Source organism: Buceros rhinoceros, unplaced genomic scaffold, assembly GCF_000710305.1.
Source record: "Buceros rhinoceros silvestris isolate BGI_N320 unplaced genomic scaffold, ASM71030v1 scaffold8408, whole genome shotgun sequence".
Classification (NCBI taxonomy): Eukaryota; Metazoa; Chordata; class Aves; order Bucerotiformes; family Bucerotidae; genus Buceros; species Buceros rhinoceros.
This window is the reverse complement of record NW_010427377.1, coordinates 52,443-74,885: the sequence shown is the minus strand read 5'-3', so window position 1 is coordinate 74,885 and position 22,443 is coordinate 52,443. Positions and strand designations below refer to the sequence as shown.

Below are 22,443 nucleotides of genomic sequence, written 5' to 3'. Positions count from 1 at the left end.
CTGCTGCAAAGAAGAAATGAGTAACACCTCACTCTCTAGATTACAAGAGGCACTTCAATCACATGTTTTCTCAAACTTTAAGATTATTCCAGCTGTTTTGAAATGCATATATATACAACTAGATGCAGTTGTAAAATGAGTGATATCAAAATGATCCTAAATGCTTTAAAAATGTTAAACATTTTGAAATCTGGAAGTTATCAAGACAGTGTCACAGAAAAGACATAAAATTCAATCCTTGAACATCCTTCAAATCAGGCAGAAAGCAATGAAAGTGTATGACAATTCTGTTAAAACATTGAAGTAAGAGTTCCCTCATATCTCTGCTTTTCTTTATGAGTAATATGCAATCCCTCTGTAACACTGGCCTTTCATTTCCAAGTGGGCTTTGCTTAAGTAGCCAAAACTAAAAAGAAATGCTTCAGCTCTATTTTTTGTGCCTTGAAACCGTTATTTTTTGAACTAGCAAGCAGCTGTTTACAGTCATCTGATCATGTATTCTATAAAAAGTAATTAGGCTGGTATGTCCCTTTTTCATTTATTCTGATAGAACTAAATGCCTGTTTTATTTTTTTCTTCTGTGATACTCATTAACTTTTCTATTCCTGTCAAACCTGTCCTCATTTGGTGAAACGCTCTGAAATTTGAGCAGCCTGATCATTACCCTGTGCAGATGTTGTAAAGGGCATCTCTAACTGCTGGTTTTCTAACTCTTTCTGCTTTTTCTGTGCCTATTTTAATTTGAGGGATTGCTGTTTTCCTGGAGAGAATGGCACACTGGTTTGGCACGCTGGTTTATAAATAGACAATATATTTTTAGTATTAAAAAGATTCGGTAATAGTGATAGTTGGTTTATATTTCAGTAATATTATTTCCACATTTTATTCATTCTTTGCATATTTTTTTAACTACTGGTTTAATCTGAACAGAACTGGATTCCCAGTGAACCGCAAATATCATGACCTAATGTTTTTAATTTACAAGTCAATGTCACTCTTTTTTTGTCCCTGAATGTACATTCTCTCATAGCTGTCAAAACTGAATCTAAGTTGTCATTTTATTCTCTAATGCCTTACGAACTGGTGGCTATAGCATCCATTCTTGGAGAAATATTTCTTCCCCCTTGCACTCCTTTAATTTATTAATTTACTTAAATATTTCCCTTGTGTTTCTTTTTGAGGTAACATCAGATAGAAATTAACTTAGTAACCTTCCTTATCTCTTAGAAAATCTCCCTTTTTTAACTCTTGTACTGGGTGAACATGTCTAGACGACTCATGGATGAATTTTTCTCCATAATAAGTGATTTCTGATTTTGCTATCTTTGATCTTTTTTCTTTTTTTTCAAAATACGCTTACTTTCCTAATTTCCTCGCTTATATTCTTATGTACTGGTGTTAGCGAGAAGATTTTTTTATTTCCTGAAGGAAGATGCTTGAATAACTTTTTGAAATATACTACATAACTGTAATTTTGTTTTACCATTTTTTAATTTCCTTTTTTAGGAAGATTCATGTGACATTTTGTCTTGATGCTTTGCATATTGACTTGTTTTAAGCAATTCTGATAAAGTTGAGTTTCATCTATTCTGAGCTAAAAAACAATTCCAGTCGTATAATTGCATGCATGCATATTTAGGCTTTTTAATCCCCCTTTGCAAAGCTTATAAATTTGTAGTCTTTAGCATCTCAACTCAGTTGATGTTTACTGTTGCTTGGTTGCATCAATATTTCTAGCCCAAAGTCAGTAGATAAAAATATCTCTATGGAAATAATTCGAGAGCTTCGATTTTGTCCTATGTTTTCATTAGAATGGCCCTTTCCTCACATTTGCTGCAGAACTAGACATCCCCAAAAGCCATTTGGAGTATAAAGTGTTTTCATGCTTGTGACACTTGTGTTGGAGTACTTGAAATTTCTGTTGTTTCTTTGATTTCATTTAGTATTTTAATTTCTCTCTACACTGAGTGCTTAAAACCCCTTCCCTCTTGCATGTCTGTAGAGCAGGAGGTCAACCTGAAGTTCAATGTTGGGATATAAAGGCTCATATGCTCTCTGACTTGCTCTTGGTGTGAGCATACATTTTTGGTTTTAAAGAAAATGTGTATGGCGCATCTGTGGTAACTATCAAAAAGTTCCTCTTTCTGTTATCTTTCTTCCTGTTCTTGTTTTTTAGGAGAGATTAAAATGTAATTTAGAGTTTCCCTGGCTTTCTCCATCGCTTGGAGATAGGCATCCTTTTGTTCCTATGAAGGCCATGAATGTTTAAATTAATGCTTAAACCTACATTCTGTACGTGTAGTAACACCAGAGATCTAGCAGACATGCTGTATACTCACAGGGCTAGACATTTAGTTGTCTGTGATCGTCTGATAGGAAAAATCTCTTCTTTACTCAGGGGATTGGGAGGCCAGGTTAGCTTTGAAGTGCTTGACTGTAAGAAACCGAACATATTATCTGGAACCAGACAACAAAGATAGCATTATCTGTGCTTTTCTTCACAATTATTGACACATGAATGCATTTTAATCTTAACCTGCAACAGCCTTTGTTATCTCAATCTGGACCTGAAATTGCCAGCTGTGCCATCCTCTTTGGTAATTATGTAACACGGACAAATATCCACTGGGAGCTAGGACAAGAGCTCCAAAAATCTTTTTAATTGATCTGTGAATTAGACATAAACAGTGGTCACTACGCATGCATATCTAGAATACTTAACTATTTCTTCTGTCTAGAGCCCTCATACCTCCTTATGCGTTCTCTTGAGAACCCCGTAGTAAAAAGGCTATAGATTACTCCGAGCACATGAAAGTAGTGTGTTATAGAAGTTATGATTATTTTGGCATTCTTATTGTACACATTTGTATTTACTGTCCATGACAGTCTTTTCTGTGTAAACTGTTGACTGAAGTTTTGGGCATTTGAAGAGGAGAAAAAAGGAACAGCACTTTTTTCATGCAATCAAGGTGATAGTAAGTAACTAATAAGATTTCAAAGTAGGTTTTTATGGTTTGTTTTTTTTTTTTAATAAAACACTTTATTTCCTTCCACTTCCTGACCTTTTGGCCTGTTTTATTGTTCCAGGAGGAGTACAGTGCCCAAATAGTAGTGCACTACAGGAAACACGCAGCTGTAACGAACACTCTTGCACTGTGTATCATTGGCAGACCGGCCCGTGGGGACAGTGCATAGAGGATACGTCTGTCTCTGCTTTCAACTCCTCTGCCAGCTGGAATGGGGAGGCCACCTGTTCCGTGGGGATGCAGACAAGAAAGGTCATCTGTGTGAGAGTCAACGTGGGACAAGTGGGCCCAAAAAAGTAAAGATCTTAAAAAACTGCTTCAGGCTGTATTTATCTTTAGATTTTGTTGCTTTATATTTGTATCCCCAATGACTGCATGCAAAGGCAAAAAAAACCCAAACACCCTTCTTTGTGTTCTCATGCGGGAAGAATTAATCTTTAAAAAATACAAAACTGAGCTACAGGAGGATTATATAATACCTTTCTCACTATTGATTTTTGTGGGTATTTGAGGGCCACAAAACGACCAGAGGGATGGAACACCTTTCATGGGAAGAAAGGGTGAGAGAGTTGAGGTTGTTCATGCTGGAGAAGAGAAGGCTCTGGGAAGGCGTTGTTACTTCCTCTCAGTAATCCAGGGTAGGCTATCAGAAATATGGAGACAGTCTTTTTACCAAGGCCTGTTGCAACAGGGCAAGGGGGAATGGTTTTAAATTAAAAGAGGGTGGATTTGGGCTAGATGTAAGGAATAACTTTTTTACAATGAGGTTGGTGAAACACTGGCACAGGTTGCCCAGAGAGATGGTAGGTGCCCTGGGAAATTTCGAGATCAGGCTGGATGGGGCTCTGAGCAACCTGATCTGGTTGAAGATGTCCCTGCTAACTGCAGCAGGGGTTGGATTAGATAGCCTTTGAAGGTCTTTCCAACCCAAAAATATTTTTTGATTCTATGATATTTGCAGTGGCGATTCTGGTGACAGCTGACTGATTTCTAAATCCAGTTGGCTCCTTGCCATCATCAGGTTCAGTCAAGGTTAAAGTCTTGGAGTGTGTGTGCGGTATGCAGTGCAGCACCATTTCCAAGATCCTTGTGGTACCTCAAAGCAAACTGTGCACTATATTCATTAGCACAGTTTCATGCAAAAATATTGTTTCACATCTGAATACAGTACAGTCCTTGTAAGTGCATCTTCTCAGAAGCAGCCTAAGGAGGTTAAGCATAGTGCAGTTATGACAGGCCATTAGTTTGAAACATTAGTTTGAACAGTAGTTTGACAACATTAAACCATGAACATGTGGTTTTTTTAAGAGATCCCTTTGGCCCAATGATTTAATTTTACAGTATAATATATGACCAGGGTTAAATACAGATTAGCTGCTAGTAAAACGCATTGGATAATATCTTCATGCAGTTTGGCAGTCTGTAATTATGTCACACTCAGGACAGAATCCAAGCTGGAAGACCAGTAATCTGAATTGTTGTATATCTGCATTAAGATGCTGTTCTCTTCGGTCATGCTAACATTATATCTTTTATTTGGTTCTCATTTTACATTTAGAAGAACCCTCTAATTATTTATCTTCTTTTTTAAATCTGCTGTTAATGTCTCTTTCTTGATTTGACATGAAATTTTTGGAAGGAGGGCTGGTTTAATGTGTCATAAATGAGTCCTGTGACATGAGAAGAAAAAAGTCTTGGTTGATCATTCAAATTGTCGCACTAAAATCACTGAATCTTTCATAAAGACCCAGACGTTTGACATGAAAATGTAAAGAGGAACCTTATTTTAAACTCCCCTTAATAAAAAAGATTACTGTGGTACAATAGAATCAATATTATTTGCCTTATCCACCTCAGAAGTTACAGCCTTCAGCTTGTATCTTTTCTGTTTAATATGACCTTGAGTAAGGGCTGAAAAAAATCAATACTTTCCTTTAAGCCCCGTATAATAAATACAAACAATATAAAAGATAGAAATGATGTTTGAATTGAGCTAATTGCCCAAGGATCTAAAGAGGAATTGTAATGTTCAGTGCTCAAAAGATGAAGTTCTAATTGAAACAGTAAATGTATATAATTCAGACGACTTTGTATGCTTATAATTTCTGTTGTTCTTAAAGGGAAAAGCCATGAGCAAGCCAATGTTCAATACTTTTCAAAGGCATTTTTAATTTTAACCTTAGAGAAAATTTCTGAAAATGTAGGCAATGTATGTGATTGGTGGCAGATGATTTTTTTAAAGTTTACCTGACCATATATAATATACCCATGCATATATAATCTGATTTTATGAATCACATAGAAAAAAACGAGTAATTTGACTTAAAAATTTAGAGAGCACTTACAGAGAGGTGATGAAGATTTACGTTACTATAGCTACAATATTTCATGGTCTTTCATGTTGGTATTTTATGGGAGAAACGAGAAAGGGTGAAGATGTCATTATAAGAAGGACTAAGAAGTTGTTTCTAGTTCAAAGTAATGGGTCATACTCTGAGAAGTTTATGTGAATGGACAGGAAAATGCAGAGACAACTGATGGAAATCGTGAACTAGCAAGCGTTATTGTTGAAGAGTATGTTCCTGTAAAGCTGCAACTCAACTTCCCTTCTCCTTTACCCTTCTCCTCCCATACTGCACAGGCATAGTTCTCCACTGACCATGGAGACTGCATTTTCTTGGTCGTTCATCATTCAACTTGCCTGTGCTCCCTTCAGCCTAGCAAGAAAGATGCCTAGCGCAAACCGAGCTTCCCCAGCTTATCCAATCCAAATACAAAAATGGTCTCTCATCCCTCTGGTCCCAGGTATCCAGCAGCCACAAGAGGAAAAGCTAGGCATAGTAATGTTTTACTGTAAGGAGCCAAGAGCTCTAAAACATGGAAGTGATATTTTTCTCCCTTCTTTACTTGCTCCTCTGACAATCCAGCCTCTACACTTTTAGGGCAATAGTAATTTTTAAAATATTTTAATGACGTGCAGTGCTTCTGCAAGAGTTATTGTATCATTCTGAAAACAAGTGTGGCAGCATTGCAAGAATTGCACACAAAACCAACAAGCATTGCAGTTGTTTGTCCTTGAAAAAATAGGAAAACAGAATGGAGAAAATGCCCTGAGTTAGTAAGTCCCATATGTGGCAGTCCAGTAATCCCTTTTATATGCTGATAAAGCCTCTTCCTAAAACAAGTAAGGTTTTCTGTCCCTTCTGACAGTCTTTCACAGTTTCATTGATCTGGTGGTTTCACACCCTTTTCTAGTTTCTGTCATAATTGTGGCCAGCTCATACCTATTTGTTCCTGGGTTAACAGTGCTATTTAGTTAAAATATGCTCCCCTTCCAGAGTTTACCCTTCTGGTAAGTTTATGAAGAGCTAAAAATATATTTTGCTAAGCTGAACTAGGTGACTTTTCTTCATAATCATTTCGAAGCTTGAAAATAGCACTCAAAAGCAGAGTCCGGAATGGTGAGTGAGGAATGATGATTTTTATAAGTTAAGTCCCCAGGTGCAGAATCCACCAGTTTTGGCTTGCTTTCACCAGATATAATTAAATGCTAATAGTTTTTATTTCTGTGCTCTATCCTGATGAATTCTAGCAACTAGCACTCCCTGCATGCGCCCGCAGGCATTCAGTACCTCTTGTGACTCACCACTTCATTGCAGAATGATTGTTTATTTGATAATGCTTCTTTTTTATTTCTTTTAGATGCCCTGAGAGCCTTCGACCAGAAACTGTGAGGCCTTGTCTGCTTCCCTGTAGGAAGGACTGTATTGTAACTCCATTCAGTGACTGGACATCGTGCCCTTCTTCATGTGAAGAAGGTGATTTTATACGTTGTGTGCTAGTAGACAAGTTTTAAGAAAGAAAGGAGTTAGGCTAGTGGTCACCGTTGGCAGAATGCTTATGCATATCGCTTTCTGACAGAGGACATGTAATAGCTGGTACAGCAACTGCACGGAGGACATAGTGTGTTTGCTGAAAGGAATAGTTATTTCTGTATATGTCATATATGCATGTTTAGATATTCTTAGTATAACACCAAAACTGATACTTGTACAATTGTAGCATTTGAATTGTCAGATTATAAAATGGTCGGATTTGGCCTTTGAAAATGCATGTACTGCTTGCTCAACAGAAGAACCTGAGGCTTTATGTACCAGGTGATAGGTAGGCAGGTAGATACATAGATAGACAGATATGTATATACTTCTGGCTGGGTTTTTGGCCTGATTTAAATATACATTATAATACCATTTTATGGTATTGATCTTTTGGCAAAGATCTTAAAAACAGTGCAGTTCAGTTCTCCCCTGAATTTTTGTTACATTGAAATCATACACAAAGTTACAGTGATGACTGGCTTAATATCAGCCGTATTTTTGTGCCTTATCTTTTTTTTCTTTTCTAAGCTTAACAGGAAATGTTTTTTTCTAATATATACTATTATAGACAGACTCTTAATAACCCATGTTCCACAGGGTGCCAATCCCTGTGGGGGACGTTGTGATTACTCACAGCTACCATGTTATCAGAGTGTAAGATATTGTTGCATCAAATATACTCTCTTTGAATGTCACAGCCAGTTCTTTATGCTTTATAAAGGACACAAGCATAAAGGCATTTTTATCAGTAATTCCTACTAGTGCTTAGTGCATTCAAACAAATAAAAAAAAAGGGTTAGGAAGATTAAATTCATAACATTTGAAGAAGAACAGAGAATTAATACCATTAAATCTGAATCTATTAAATAGTTATTCATTATTAAATACTGTGTTATTTTACAGCGGTATTAATTGTTCTTTCTTTTTCTTGGGTCAGATCATCTTGGACAAAAATGTCATCCTTTTCTGTTCACATTACTGTGGGTTTTAAGGAAGTTCTTGATGCAATGAGAATATCTTCACAAATATTTACTACAAACTATCGTGTAGTATTCTATAAAACAGTGTATCCTCAAGTATAGGCATTTTGACTGTTCAGTGAGTCAAACTATTTTTAAACTACAGAAGCAATTTTTATTTCATGGGGTTTACCCATTTATGTCAGCAAGCTTGTCAGCAGCTTTGCCGGGCTGCACGTATGTCTTGCCCTTTGTACCAGCTCTTGGCATCTCCTGGAGCTGATTGACTCAGGAGTGAAGAGTTTCCTTGGTGCGAAAAGCAGCCAGGTGGTGGAGAGTCACCGCCGGGATTCTCCTACTGCTAGCTCCTAATTACAATTGCTTGGCTGTGGTCCAGCACGCTTCTGTGTTCAGACAAGCTGCATCTGCTGTAATAACCCACCCAAAGCTGATATCAGTCCAGTCAGCCAAATGTCTGTGCTACATCCTCCTGCTCTAGGAAAACAAAAAGGGAAAAAAACACCAAACCCTCAAGATTTTCACATAACACGATTTGGGTATTGGGTATTGCTGTGGAACCGATATAGATTTGTGGGTTTTCTCTTAATTTTCTGCCTGAAGAACTGGTATCTGAAGATGACTGAATTCAAAATTCCTACAGGAACTATTTACTGTTTGTCATTTATAATGAGTGACTATAATAATTAAAAACTGTGTACTGTAAATTAATTCTAGGGTGGGATTTCTGTTCCTGGATTTACATGCAAATGATTAGGGCAAACTTACACTTTGAAACCATAAAGTAGGTAATAGAAGCAAACTGAGATGGTTTATTTTTTGTTAACTTGAACTGTGTATTCATTTCAACTGTATATTCAATTGTTCCGTATTGCAGGCATTGCTTTCTGTTTAGTTCTGCTTCCTGGCTTTTAGCTGAGATTAAAGTCTTCTATCTATTAAGCTTAATTTTCTGCTTATGGGCAAAATAGCATGTCAATATTATTGCAATCTGTTCAAATATCTGTTATGTTAAATTGTACTTTTCTCCTAATTACTGCCATACCTATGCAATAGCAGGGGAAACAAGAACTTCTACTCTTTGCAGGGGGTGTCACAGTAAAGAAGCAGTCCCGGCACAGAGTCATTATCCAGCTGCCTGCTAACGGTGGTCGTGACTGCCCAGACTCTTTGTTTGAGGAAAAGGAATGTGAAGCTTCTCCCGTCTGCTATACCTACAGGTATGTTAATCAACCACAGAGACCTCAGACATGATTTTTCAATTCGTGCTACCTCTAAAGCTTTCTGAATTCCACTTATTAACAGGAAGTGTTTTCTAATATGTACTGTGTAGAGAAACTGGATACCTAGCTAAATCAAGGTTTCAGAAGAGATACATACACTCAGTTGGGCCCACGGTAAATCACTGGTTCATTTGGTTCCAGTTCGTTTGCAGGAACATTGCAACAACTAAGAATTACTTCCCAGGATAAATCTTTCCTAGCAACTATTTTGACATGCTATACAACCAGAAAAAAATCTTCCTTTCTAATTTACCCGAAGCACTGAAATGCAGCCTCATCTGTTTAGGAGAGCTGAGTTGTGCTGCCACGTTGTGCCACACACTGTATCCTCCATCATTCCGTCTTTGCCAGCCCCACGACAGTCCATAGTTTATTATATCCCCTAACATACATAACTCTGTCTTGATCTAATCTTCTCCATCCTCTGCTGAGGACTGTTCTGGCAGGTGGGGATCTCCACCATAACTGCTTAGGAAAATCTTTGGCCAGTTTTGTGGTATTCTTCTGAGTGGCGTGGGAAGGTCTAGACATATCACAAGATCTGGTTGTTGATACAGGCATAGTTTAGAAAATTCCAATGCAGTTGGTTGGATTTATTTGACAGAATAATAATAATAATAAAAAAAATCAAACATTTATTAGAAGACAATGTTCTGTTTCACCACCTGCTAATTCCCGTGAAACTACTCTCTATTGCAGAGGTACAAATAGAATTAAGCTCACTTTAGCAAAAACAAATTGAGATTAAAGAAATGTATTGCTTTCATCATCTTGTAAGAATTATCATTGCAAATTCATTAGGAGATCACACTGTATATAACAAAGATATGAAAGGATGTAAAAGAGCATTGAGAAGCTACCAAAATCAGCACTCCAAATATCAGAGAAGTATATCTCGAGAACTTTTTCTAGTCAATAACAGAGTCAGAATTTTGTCTTTTAAAATGCTGGCTGCTGCTGCTGCTCATCCCTTTATTATTCTCAGTATCAAATTTTACCTGAGCTGGTTCATGATAATGTGCTGAACAGAAGAAAGAAGAGTTGCTTGGGAGAGGTAGATGAGGTCATTTACATTTTGTGACATGAACCAATGCTAAACACATTTTCTATATATTTCCTTAGGTGTCTTTCTGACCTATACACATGCTGCAACAGATGTATTCACACACACAGCTTGGCTCATGCCTTAGTTTGGGTGCTGGCCCGCAGAAGCAGGTTGCAATGAAATTTGAGGTGTAAAACCATTGAGATAATTTTAGATATGAGAATAGCTGATGGTTTTTACTATGGACGTAGCATTTTTTTCCTCCCACTCTGAGTAATTCAGAAAACTGTGGATTATTTCAGAGATGTGACAATAACCAGACTTGCCTGGATATGTTATACCTAAGGTCTAGGTTATTCTGCAGCACTAGAAGGGAACTTTGTAAAAGTTTTGTAGCCATTAATAATAGAATAATTTAAGCAGCACATCATTGCATTTGTTATCAAAGTTTGTTCCAAGTTCTTTTTGTCTGTGTTTTATTTTGATATGGTTGTATTCATGTTGTGTTGGTTCTCTTGGTTGGCTCCACATTTTTAAGGTGGTGCCATTCAGCTACCCGAGACCCCAGGTGCTCTGGGATTGCCTGAGGCACCCTTGCAATTTTTTAAACCTACTATCCCAATGCTTTGCTGTACCTGGGACTCCTATTTGCTTCTGATTTCTTCTTTTGGAATAGTATGTGGAAGATGAAGATTAGCAAGGGAATTTGTTGTGAAAACTTTACCCTTTTTTTCATATAATTTGAAATTTGAGAAAACAAAAGAAAACAAAAATCCTAAGACTTTGCTCATCTGACCTCATCTTTGTCTGTGCTTCAAGCATGGCAGAATTGCTCCATTTGTTGTGTTGCAAGGCGTGCCTTGGGGGCGAGGGTAGAGAGGGGACAGGGATGATGGGGAGAAAAGACCTGGGGAAGAGGAAAAAAGGAAAAGAGGAAGAAATGCACTAACACCTATATTTGACAGTATTTACTGCCTAAAGACACTCCCAATACTGCATGAACAGAAATCAGCCCTGGAGTCTTACCTCTGGAGTGTATTTGGGAAAATTCAACACATCTTTGCTTCACTGAAATAGGTGAAAATAAAAACCAAACACAGGGAGAGAAAATGAGAAAGAGGGGAGGTTTATTAGGGTACAGTAGTATTTAAAACTCGTCCTTCTGGAATGGGTCCGTGCTTGTTTTTTTGAGATGTTAGTGTCACTTTGCTAAATCTACTTTTCAAATTTTAGCATGTCATTTTATTGGCTAGTAGGATACTCTGAGCATGCTCAGATATAATCTGTAGCAAAGGAGTTCTTCTGTTAAAGGGGTATTCAAGTCATATAATTTTATTATTTTGTATAATAGTCTTTTTTGAAATTTCTTTCTCACATCTTGATTAAGTGTGTTAATGCTTTGTATTAATGTATGATCCTTATATTGTGGTTTGTATTCACTGTGTGTTTGTTAGGTAGTGTTAATGTACCTTTGTACTTTGAAATCCTTGAAAATATATATGGTTTGCTTTCACTTCCCTTCTTTTCCTCCTTCCCTGTGTTCTTAATGGTCTAATCCTAAAAAGAACAAAAAAGTTAACAAGAAAGAGGAAAATGTTTATGGTATTGGTAGTTTGTTGTGAATTGTCTCTGACCAGTAAGTAATAATAAGCAACAGCTTATGGTGGTTTCTAGTACTATCTCGCACTTGTGGTGCCTCAGTTTTGATGGCTACAAGCTTACATGGGTTGTTTGAACTTGATTGCTTTCCCCCTCATTTCAGATGGAAGACCCACAAGTGGCGCAGGTGCCAGCTAGTACCATGGTACGTGCGCCAAGACAGTCCAGGAGCACATGAGACTTGTGGACCTGGGCTACAAGCAAGAGGTTAGACCTGTTGTTTCTGTCATTTATTCCTCAGAAATCTATAGCTGCACTGGTGTCGGAAGTGCCTCAAAGTGTAGTCATTATAACCTAATATTAGTTCCATCTATCTTTATATGCATCAGCAAAGGAAAATACTGAATGCTAGTGTGATAGGGTCCATCCTAACTGGTATTTGGCAAATGCTTAATTCATAAAATATCAGTGTTAATTTTAAGTATAGATACCATATTAGTTACTAATTTCATTGTTTATGTAGTTTATTTCACCATCCTTAACTGAAGCAAGTTTGCAGAGATGTTTGTGGAAAGTACGTTTTCAAAAAGAAGTAAAAAAGAAGGGGATGGGTGACTTTACGTGCTTCTTTTTGTGAAAACATCTGTGTAAATTCACCCGTGAAAATGTGACATTTTTCATGCGATGAGAATATGAAGATAATATTTATGGGTATATCCATTAGACCAAATATAAGACTTCTGCTCCTTCTAAGTATTTGAAAATTTAGGATCAGAGAATCCTACAATAAGTTTGAGCTGGAAAGAAACTCTGGAGGTTATTTATTCCAACCCTCTACCAAGTTTCAAAGTTAGATCCCACTCAGACCGGACCAGATTGTCCAGGGCCTTGTCTCAACACCATTGGAGTATCTCACAGGGTGGAGATCCTACAGCCTCTCTGGGCACCTCCTCCAGTGTTTGTCCAGTCTAGCACTGAATTTTTTTCCCTAATATCTGAGCCAAAATTTCCCTTGCTGCAGTTCATGTCTGTGGCCCCTTGTCCTTTCACTATATATCTCTGAGAACAGTCTGGCTGGCTTTCTCTTCTCTGTACCTTCAAAGTAGGTAGTTGTAGAGAGTAATGAGAGCGTGAGAGATGCAGGACTTTTCATTTACGCTGTTAGAAGTTCAGTACCAGTCCATTTCTCCAGGCTGTCAAGGTCCTCTGAATGGCAGCCCTACCCTCCAGGTAGGTATTGACTACTCCTTTCAAACTGGTGTTTTTCCCAAAATTGCTGAGGATGCTTTCTGTACAGGGTATTAATGATGCTAAACAGAATTGGCTGGAATTAACCACTGAGGTGCAGTGCTCTTAATGAGCTGCTGGTTGGACTTCAAAACCACTGACGCTTTGAGCCCAAATATCCAGACTTTTTTCCACCATTTCCGTTTAATAGCAGATAATTTTTTGCATCCAAATCCAGCTTTTCTGTCACCTCCTGTCTTTGTAGAGATTTTTGTGGTTTTAACAGAATTGTGTATGTGTGAGTCTGTTAAGTATAGACAGGAGAAGGGCTTTTTTAGGTGCATTAAATAAATTCAGCATGAGAATAATTGCAGTTCCTGCTTACTGTGTTACAGTAATTGAATTGCTTTGAACTACTAGTCAACCCTGAACTCCAGGAAGATTTTTTACCTTAGCCTTTTCTGAGTGCAAACTCCTATCCACTAAAACAATATTGGCTCAGCAGTTTGCGGGATTCCTGAGCAAGGACACTGCTAACTGTGGAAATGAATTGTTCAAGAATTTCCTTGCAGTATTAGAGAAGGTTATGGTATACTTTAAAAAGTCATAAAGTAAATCTTAAGCTAGTAACTCCTACCACTTACTCAGAAAGTGTTACAGGAGATCATTTGAGGACTTACCACAAAATGAAACCTGAAGGTATTGCCTTCTAATACAGAAGACTTCTAACTATGGTAATTCTTTCAAAGGTGTACAACTAATCTACTTCTAGCATCTCTGGAGGATACATTCAGATTATTCACAGAGAAAATAGGATTTATGTCTTTAATGGTAGGAGTTCAGATAGTACAAAGTATTGTCTTTATTTGTGTGGTAGTACCTACATCTCTTGACTTTTCCTCAAAGTCAGTTAATAAAGATAGATAGCTAACTGTAGTGCATGTGAATTGGCTTTTATTACTCCTGTGTGTCATGAGAGTTTATTTGTTTTTTAACTGTCACTCAAATCATGCAGTACACACACATACAGAATAATTCAAGATTTTGGAATTACTGGGCAAACAGTTTTCAAATCTGGTAAAACTGGCTGGCAGAATTTGCCTTTGGTACTACACAGAGTTTGATCTTGTGGACGATTATGTATTCAAGCAGTACTCTTGTTCCTACAAGCAGATATAATGGAAGTAGCTCTCTAGTGTAATGTGGTCAAGTGGTAGGATGAGCAATCATTAATTAAGAACTCTGGGAGCAGCTAAGCCTGAAGAAAGCGGGTGGTTTTCGTAGAATTCTGTAAATGTTTTTGAGATCAACTGTTAGAAAGGGGAGATTTTTCTTTGTTCCTGCTTCAGTGTATACCAAGTATAAATTTTATTGTAGTATTCACAGAGGAAGTTATTAAATCGGATAACCAAAGATTATTTGTGCCTCAGTCCAGATTTCTAAATATGAATCTAAATATTGTCTAGCATGTTGCAGTGGTGAAAGTTACAGGCATTAAAGGCAGAGCCATTGATGTAAGTGATGTAAATCAACATAAAATATAAGTTTCGAGCACAAGTATATTATGTATCATGTTTCAGCGTTTTAATACCTGACAAAGTGTGGAATATATCTTACTTTTGTGTTCAGTAATGTAAACTGATGTTCTGTAAGAGCTAGAACAGCTTTTCTTTAGATTGAGAAAAGTAAAATGTTTTCTGGTTTCTTGAGCACCTTTCCAATGAGTATTGCTTGGAAGAAAAGTTGATTTTTTGCACAAAAGTAACATTCACTTTGGAAAGCATACTTATGCAATTTTAGAGATTATCAGTTGGAGTTTTATTTACTTCACACCTCAGAAAATTGCATTTTCAACGTGGATAGTGTGTTTTATTTGTTTTATATAGGTTATCTCCTACACAGGGCATTAATATATTCCCTGTTCCCTCTCACATTTAAAAATCTGCCATGAACACAGCCATGTGTGTATTTTCAGTAATGGACATTGTTTTGTTCGGTCCCCTGCACAAGAGTTGATTTCATGCAAGGTGCTCACTGAAGGGAGGCTGACTGGAGAGCAAGCATCTGCCTGACCGAGATCTTCCCTGGACTATAGGAGAAAGGTTTCTGAAGGAAGACTTTGGAAGAGGTTTTATCACCTCACCCTGCTAATTCTTGGCTCCCTCCTGCACACTTGGCTTCTCATAAAATTTCTACAGGCTATGGAAAACGTTGCGTGATAATACATTATTAAAAATTCTGTACTACTAATCAGTTATTTAAAGATTATTTTGTGATGGAGATACAGAAAAGACTGAGCTACTACTGTGCAAGTCCTTTGAACCATCCCAAAATCAGGAAATGCTATAAACACTGAAATATGAAATCTGCTTGGTACAACATTCTGATACTGCATTTATAACGTGATAGAGGAATACAGACGTTTTGAACAGTACGTTTAACTGTTTGTTGTTTAACTGTTTGTTGTTTTCTGTGCAGATGTTTACCATACTGTGAGAACTGTAGACATCATAACATTTCTTTTTCAATTGAAAAAGATCTCTCTCAGCATTTTTGATGCTCATAAATGCACAAGTGACACATTCATTCTTCTTTTTCTGGTAATTTACTCTTGATGACAAAGTAAAACAATAATCTTATAGAAGTAATCTTAGCTCTTTGGTTTCCCGTGGATTGTCCTTTCAATTTGTGTCAATACTCAGTAGAACAAGCACTCTTATATGTGGGAACAGTTCTCAGTTCCTCTTTTTTGGTGCAGGTGCATGATGCTAGTGCTATTAGTTTGTCCTGTTTCTGATATGATTGCCTATGCACAAACACTGTAACACGTAATGTATCAGCAAGTGTTAAATAAGAAGCAATAGGAATGTACACCAGGGAAAAGGCACATCTGACTGTGTGTTCATTAGCAGTGTATTTTGAACAAAATAGACTGTTACTATTCATATTTTACTTTAGTCAGAAAGATAATTAAATCTAAAGGAAAAACTAGAAGTTAGGAATGATTAAAAATGACTGGTTAGGTGCCTGATCTTAAGAGTCTGTAGAGCGTATGCAGTTCACAGCTTTATTGTTTATGTTTCTATCCTCCAGCTTCTTTATCACATTTGTTTTCCTTGGCAGAAGAGATACTTGGGTGAATCATGAAGTTTAAAATTGTGATTCATTGTTAAAGACAGCTCTGTTTTTATGTGTCTTGTAAAATGAAGGCTTTATTACAAATCATGTCAGTTTAAATGAACATGTCACAATATTAGAACTTAGGTCAATGTGGAGAAAAGAGAAAAAGTTCAGTGGTTTGTTTTAAGAAAAGATTTCTTTGCATTTTTTTAAAGAGAAAAGGGTTTAATTATTCATGTAAAAGATGGTCAGATATTTATATCTAAACCTAAGCATAGTTACCTAGCTTTTAATACTTGAGCAGCAAATTCATTATTGTAGTCATGAACCTTATTTGAACAAGGCAGACAGTCACATCCAATGTATTGTATTTATATGATGAATAAAACTTTGCAGTTGTATCACTGGTAAAATGGCTTGTAATGGTGGATACACAGGGCAGGAAGTATTACAGAATTGCAGTGATTTAAGACTTCTTTCTTTTGTTCAAAACCCTCAAGACAGTATTTTATCAGCTAGGATTTGAACCTTCCTTTTGATCCTACCCAACAAGAGCAGGAAATGAAGAGAAAAGCCATATTTACTGCAACATCATTTATGTGGCATTTATTTTCATAAGCTGTTTCCCAATTAATAAAGGTAAATTGACCAGAAGTCTTGATGAGTTACCTGAAACTCAGGAGTGAGAGGTACAAAGTGTTAGCAAACATAAAATACCAAAATATTAAAAAAACCAGAACAAGAGAGAAAATGCTTGATAAGCCAGACTACTAGTATTTGATGGGGACGTGGTCTATAAAACTCAGTGTGCAAGGAACCTGCTCCAACTAGGGTATGCTAAGAGATACTACTTTGTATTTTTAAGGCTGGCATTTATAATCACATAGGTAACTTCAAAGTAGTGATCTGCTCAGTGGGATAGATTAATGTATGAGGTTTGAAATTGTGAACAACTTAGGTATGTGCTACTTTACATTCATATCTTAAAAAATCTTCGTTGGTAATCCTCAGCTCCTGTGACTTCTGGAGGAACTTAGAAATACAGTTCAAATAGCTTGTGAATTGTACAGGAAAATGTAGGAAACTTACTAAAAGGATTGTTTTGCCAGTAGCTTCTATGTGTTTAAATAGGGCTTGTTGGATTGCATCCCAATGCTAGTGAAGAGGATATGTACCAGATTAGAAGCTTGAGTGCCTGCACTGCTACAGCCTAATCACATCATGATGTGTATGGATGGATGCACATGGTAAGGGCTATCCCAGTGACCGAAAAGAGATTTGCAAAAGGATGAACAGCCTGCAGTCCTTGCCACCATAAATCTTCCTCAGAGTTGTGCAGGAGGGATGGGATGAAAATTGTGAAATCTGCCAATGTATTCTGTAATAGCAAGGGGAAGGTTGTTTGTAAAATTTAAGCAGAAGCTTAAAAAATCTGGCTGTCAGAGAAAATATCTGAATAGTTATACTTGATGTTGCTGAGAATTGGCCATTATTAAAGAGCTGATCCCCAGCTCTCACTATTCTTCATTTGCAGGCTGTATGTAATTTGAAAGGTAGTGGAGCTGGGGAATTGGAGGAAGCTTCCCAGGATGGCCATGAATACATGAGGAGGCCTCGTAGGCTTGTTTGATATGCGGTGAAGCTTGGAGGCAGAGCTGGTGGTCAAAAGCCCTTTCCTTTCACTATGACAAAGCAGCGACAGCAGCATCCCTCTCTGGGCATCACTTATGAGGGCAGGGGGGATTTGCTCTTGCGGGGTTTTTGTGCCTTTATTGAAAAGCACGAGAAAGGAGACAAAATCATGAAGGAGTGCTGCTGCTTCATGGAGCTATGAACTACTGTTGTAACAAAGTCAGGACTTAAACAGATGAGAATGCGCTATTGCCTGGTTCATATTGTAGTCACTGCAAAGGACAACAGGCAGCTTCAGGTTTTGTACTGAAGAATTTGGATAACAGTGCTCAAGAGCAGTATTTACATGAGAAATTCATTTTTTATTGATAGAACAAGAGCCATAATCTCCAGACAAATTCATCCAGCAAAAACACATCGTTATTCTCTTTGTCACATTAAGAATCCTTCGTCTTGTATTTTCACAATATTATTGGCACCCGCTCCTGTTTAAGGGACTTTGTGATACACTGCATGTCATGCAGTGCCTGGTCTGCCATGTTGCACAGGAAAAGAAACAGGCATAGATGAAATCATAGACTCGGCAGCTTTGATAGTAGGTGTAGGAGAAGTTAGTGTGCTGAAATAATTCTTGCCTTTCTAGAAATGAAACAGAATATTATTGTTGTTAAAAATCCTTAACAATTGAAAAAATGGTATCGCAAGTGTGTTGTAAAACAAGGGAGGTAGAGAAAATAATTTTAGGTGTAGGAGTCACTGAATCTCACATCTCAGTGAAGTATGCTAATGATAGTAACACTGGCAAGGATTTTATGTAAACCCACACATAACAAGGCTTGTTAAAATACAGTCTTGGAGTTTCGTTATGCCTGTAGTCCCCGCTGGCTTGGTGGAAACAATGCTATCAGATAAAGTTTTAATTACATCAAAGTCCCTTGTCTATAAGATTTTAAATGCAGTTTATTTCACACCTTTCTTCTGGGAGATAATAATTGCTAAGTAACAAAACAATTTTGTAAGTGAATGGTTTCGATGTTCAATTTGATTTTTCCGTTAGCTGTGCTCCTGTTTTATGTTTTTCACTTAACAATTACTTGGGCTTAATTCAGTAATAGAAGTACCGTGCTCTTCCTATTTACAGATAATGTCTGTAGTAAGCATAACATGGTTCTATAGGCAAATTAATTAGTCTGGCTCTGCATGGCTTTATAGTAGTTGAAGACACTTCTCTTGGAGTGAGTTAATCATTGATCTCGGAAACTTCTGGGGAGTATAATTAAATAACCATGGGTTTGATCAGATAGGTTGGAGATGAGTTTGCCCAAATTAGGTTGCAACTGGAAAAAGTAACTCCACTAAAAGAAGGAACATTTCAGGTGTCAAAGAAGACATTTACCTGGCCAAAAATACTGTATTAACAGAATGTCAAAATTGTCAAAAATTGTCAAAATCCCTGCTTTAAGTAATGGAAAAATACCTGATCTTCAACAGTCACAAGGATTATAAACCTTTCAAATTGATGCTTGAAGCTGTAGAATAACAATAGGAAAATGGAATATAGAGCACATCATCCACAGCTTGTCAACTAGAAGTAACATAAATAGTTATGGACAGGCACTGTGAAAATTAAGATTCAGGAACTGATTTCGTATGCCAAGCTGTCCTGTAATTTGTGTTGCTATTAAGGTGAAATATTTAGCTCTAAAGAATGAAGTTTTCCTTCTTTGATTGCTACAATATAGCTGACAGTTAATCTGGGAAAAATACAGTGTTAATCCTCAGGGGAGCATCTCACCTGGGTCTGCTTGATGTAAATTAGATGCACTAATGTAAGTCTGAAAAATTTTATGACAGAGTGAATATGTGCCCACAGAGTAATGTTTAATAAGCAAGAGAGATGAGGGAATTAATATTGGCTTTAGAAAAACTCATTTTACCTAGAAAGAAAGAATTTTCTTCAACAGACAATGTTTATGGCCTATCAAAGGAGTAGATGGAGAGGCAGTATCTAAAATTGGTATTAAACTTTTGAAGAAGGTTATTAAAAGTTATTTGGTTTATCAGTGGACTGTCTTTTAGCCCTTGGCTAGGTATAGTTTTCCTTGCTAAAAATGGTAGCCTGTATCTCCCTGAGAATGCAGTGAAGATAATGCAATTAATTTTGCTGATGCATGCACATGCCAAGGTCAAACTCAAGACAGAGGATTTGGATTTGATCTCTGTGAATTTCCGCATGGTGGAAGTAGTCTGAATGTGGTTTTACCTCAGGGAAACTGATGGGTGTTGCTAGCAGAGAAGAGGATCTCACAGGACTCCAAAACCATAGGCTAGGCTTGTATTGGAAGATACTGGTTTGAATTTTTTTTTTCCAAAATATTTATGTAAATTTAGAAATACTGTAGCAGGTACAGTAGTTAACAGATCCTTAAAAGAGTCGTATGGATTTTCAGTTTTTAGATATTTGATTTTGCCCATCGAATCGGTATAATTATATCTGAGGGGGAAAAAAAAGGCTTTCCTTATGCGAACTACACCAATATTGATAGGATTTGAGAGAATAATTGTATTAGACAATGTACAGCTGGTCAGTCCCCCAATAAGCACAACTTAATGCAGTACTGAGCCTATTACAAACAGTGCTGGCAGCCCTGCTCCAAAGGGCAGTCAAGGATCAGGGAAGTTGTTTGCTTAGCATCTCGGGAAAAACGATCCCCCCACCCTGTCACAGTGTTTTACCACAGACGTTTGGCAAAAACAATTCACTTGGGACCTTTGGATGTGTTTTAGTAGGTACAAAAGGCTTGAAATGGACTATGTGGGTCATCATGTTCAGCTTCCTACTGTCATCATGAGGTAGAAATTCAGTTTAGAACTGTCAGACAAAAAAGACTTTTTGTTCAGAAATCGTGGGTTGATCAGCCTTTACAAGTGTCTTACAGCAATCAAAAAAAAAATAAGTATTCTCCAGGAAGAACGTAACTCATAGCCAGTTTTCTGTTTTATTTTGAAACTTTGCATTCAAAACCCATTTTTCTCCAACACTTGAACTTGATTATACCATGTTAGTTTAGTTAGTAAAATTTTAAATTTTTCAATTCACATGCCAATAAAACAATTACGGTCTGTACAACTGAAGTAATATGCTTAAATTATGTACTGCAGTGTAATATAAACCCTTGTGTTCACCCTGTGTCCACAGAATGATATATTGTGTTTGGATGCAATGTTACTGCAACAATTGGTGACCCAAATTACTTTCACAGTCTTTATGAGATACTGCATCTGCTGAGTGCTGTCAGATGCCAAGAAGCATAAATATAATTCTATTGTGTAAACGAAAAACTAGAATTTTCCAGTCTTGTTACTTTGTAATAAGTTTTATGTTGTTTTGGGCAAGGAAGTAAAGTTAGATTTACTGAGGCTTAGGTTAGAATAGTAGATAAGCAACAATGTTAAAAAAATACATCCATGAGAAACAATAATAGAGCACTGTTAACTGTGTGAATGGAACAGCTCTGTTCTTTATAAATCCTTATGTTCCAACTTCTTCCCTTTGTGCCACTGGAAGTCTTCTTAAGAAAATTCTTTTTTTCTAAGTAAAAATAATTTATGCAGGACATGGCTATCCCGTTATAAAAAGCTCTACCCTTATTGGCTGATATTCCACCCCTAGCCAACATGCTTTGTCTTTAAACCCTTTTTCAAGACTGAAAATCACATTAGGCAGCAATACTGTTGTGAGTGGTTAAGTGGTATCCAGAAACCCAAATATGTTTCTGAATTTTATCTCTATACCCTTTACTAAAATATATGCTGCTGGTAAAACTTCATAGCTTGTACACTGTTCAGCTACTGAAAAATGGTATTGCAAGTTTTCAAATGCCTGAGTTCGACTGTATCTGTAGGACAAATGATAATGTGAAAAGTGCTATAACAGGTTTGGATAATATTGTGCTCCTTTATAATATTTACAATTGTCTGTGAGATTATTTTTTTTTCCCTGGTAAGTCATGATAAATAGTAATTGAAGCAGAATGTCAAAAAAGTCAGAAATGGCAAATGTATTCATTCAAGATATAAATGATGGCAAAAATTAGTTTATTGTATAGCTATTCTGGGCTTTCAGTGTGATTTTGTGGTAGGATATTGTAGACTTACTAAATTGAATAGAGACATTACTGAAAAAATTGCTGAAACACTCTATCCCTTTGGCTTCCAGCAATTACTTGTCGCAGACAAGACGGAGGACAGGCTGACATCAGTGAGTGCCTTAAATACGCTGGCCCATTACCATCCTTAACACAGACATGCCAGATTCCCTGCCAAGATGATTGTCAGTTTACGAACTGGTCAAAGTTTTCTTCCTGTAATGGGGACTGTGGAGGAGTCAGGACGAGAAAACGCACTCTTGTCGGTAAGATTAACCAGAAAAATAAGGCATCTTTTACTAATTATTGCTACTGTTTTGATTAAAGCCTGCATTGTTCTGTGGTTCCCTTATGACAAGCAGGCAATGTTTGTCATTGTGGCAGAAAGCAGACCCAATGTCACCATCATAGTCTAGACACAAAAAATAAACCTTTCAGGAGAGCAAAGTCTGCCTTGTGTCTCAGACTCTTGATCGTGGGGAAGGGACTGGAGAGAAGGTGGAAGAGC

The 22,443-nt window shown here is 37.1% G+C and overlaps 1 protein-coding gene across 1 annotated transcript in view; it reads left to right on the top strand.

Moving 5' to 3' along the window:
* Positions 1–22,443, top strand: part of THSD7A (thrombospondin, type I, domain containing 7A) — a 107,049-nt gene that overhangs the window by 41,096 nt on the left and 43,510 nt on the right. Inside the window, exons 7-11 of the mRNA XM_010141861.1 lie at positions 3,088–3,322; positions 6,729–6,844; positions 8,969–9,101; positions 11,972–12,075; positions 22,007–22,201. Of these exons, the coding sequence (XP_010140163.1) occupies positions 3,088–3,322; positions 6,729–6,844; positions 8,969–9,101; positions 11,972–12,075; positions 22,007–22,201 (783 nt within the window). The remainder of the gene's footprint in view (positions 1–3,087; positions 3,323–6,728; positions 6,845–8,968; positions 9,102–11,971; positions 12,076–22,006; positions 22,202–22,443) is intronic.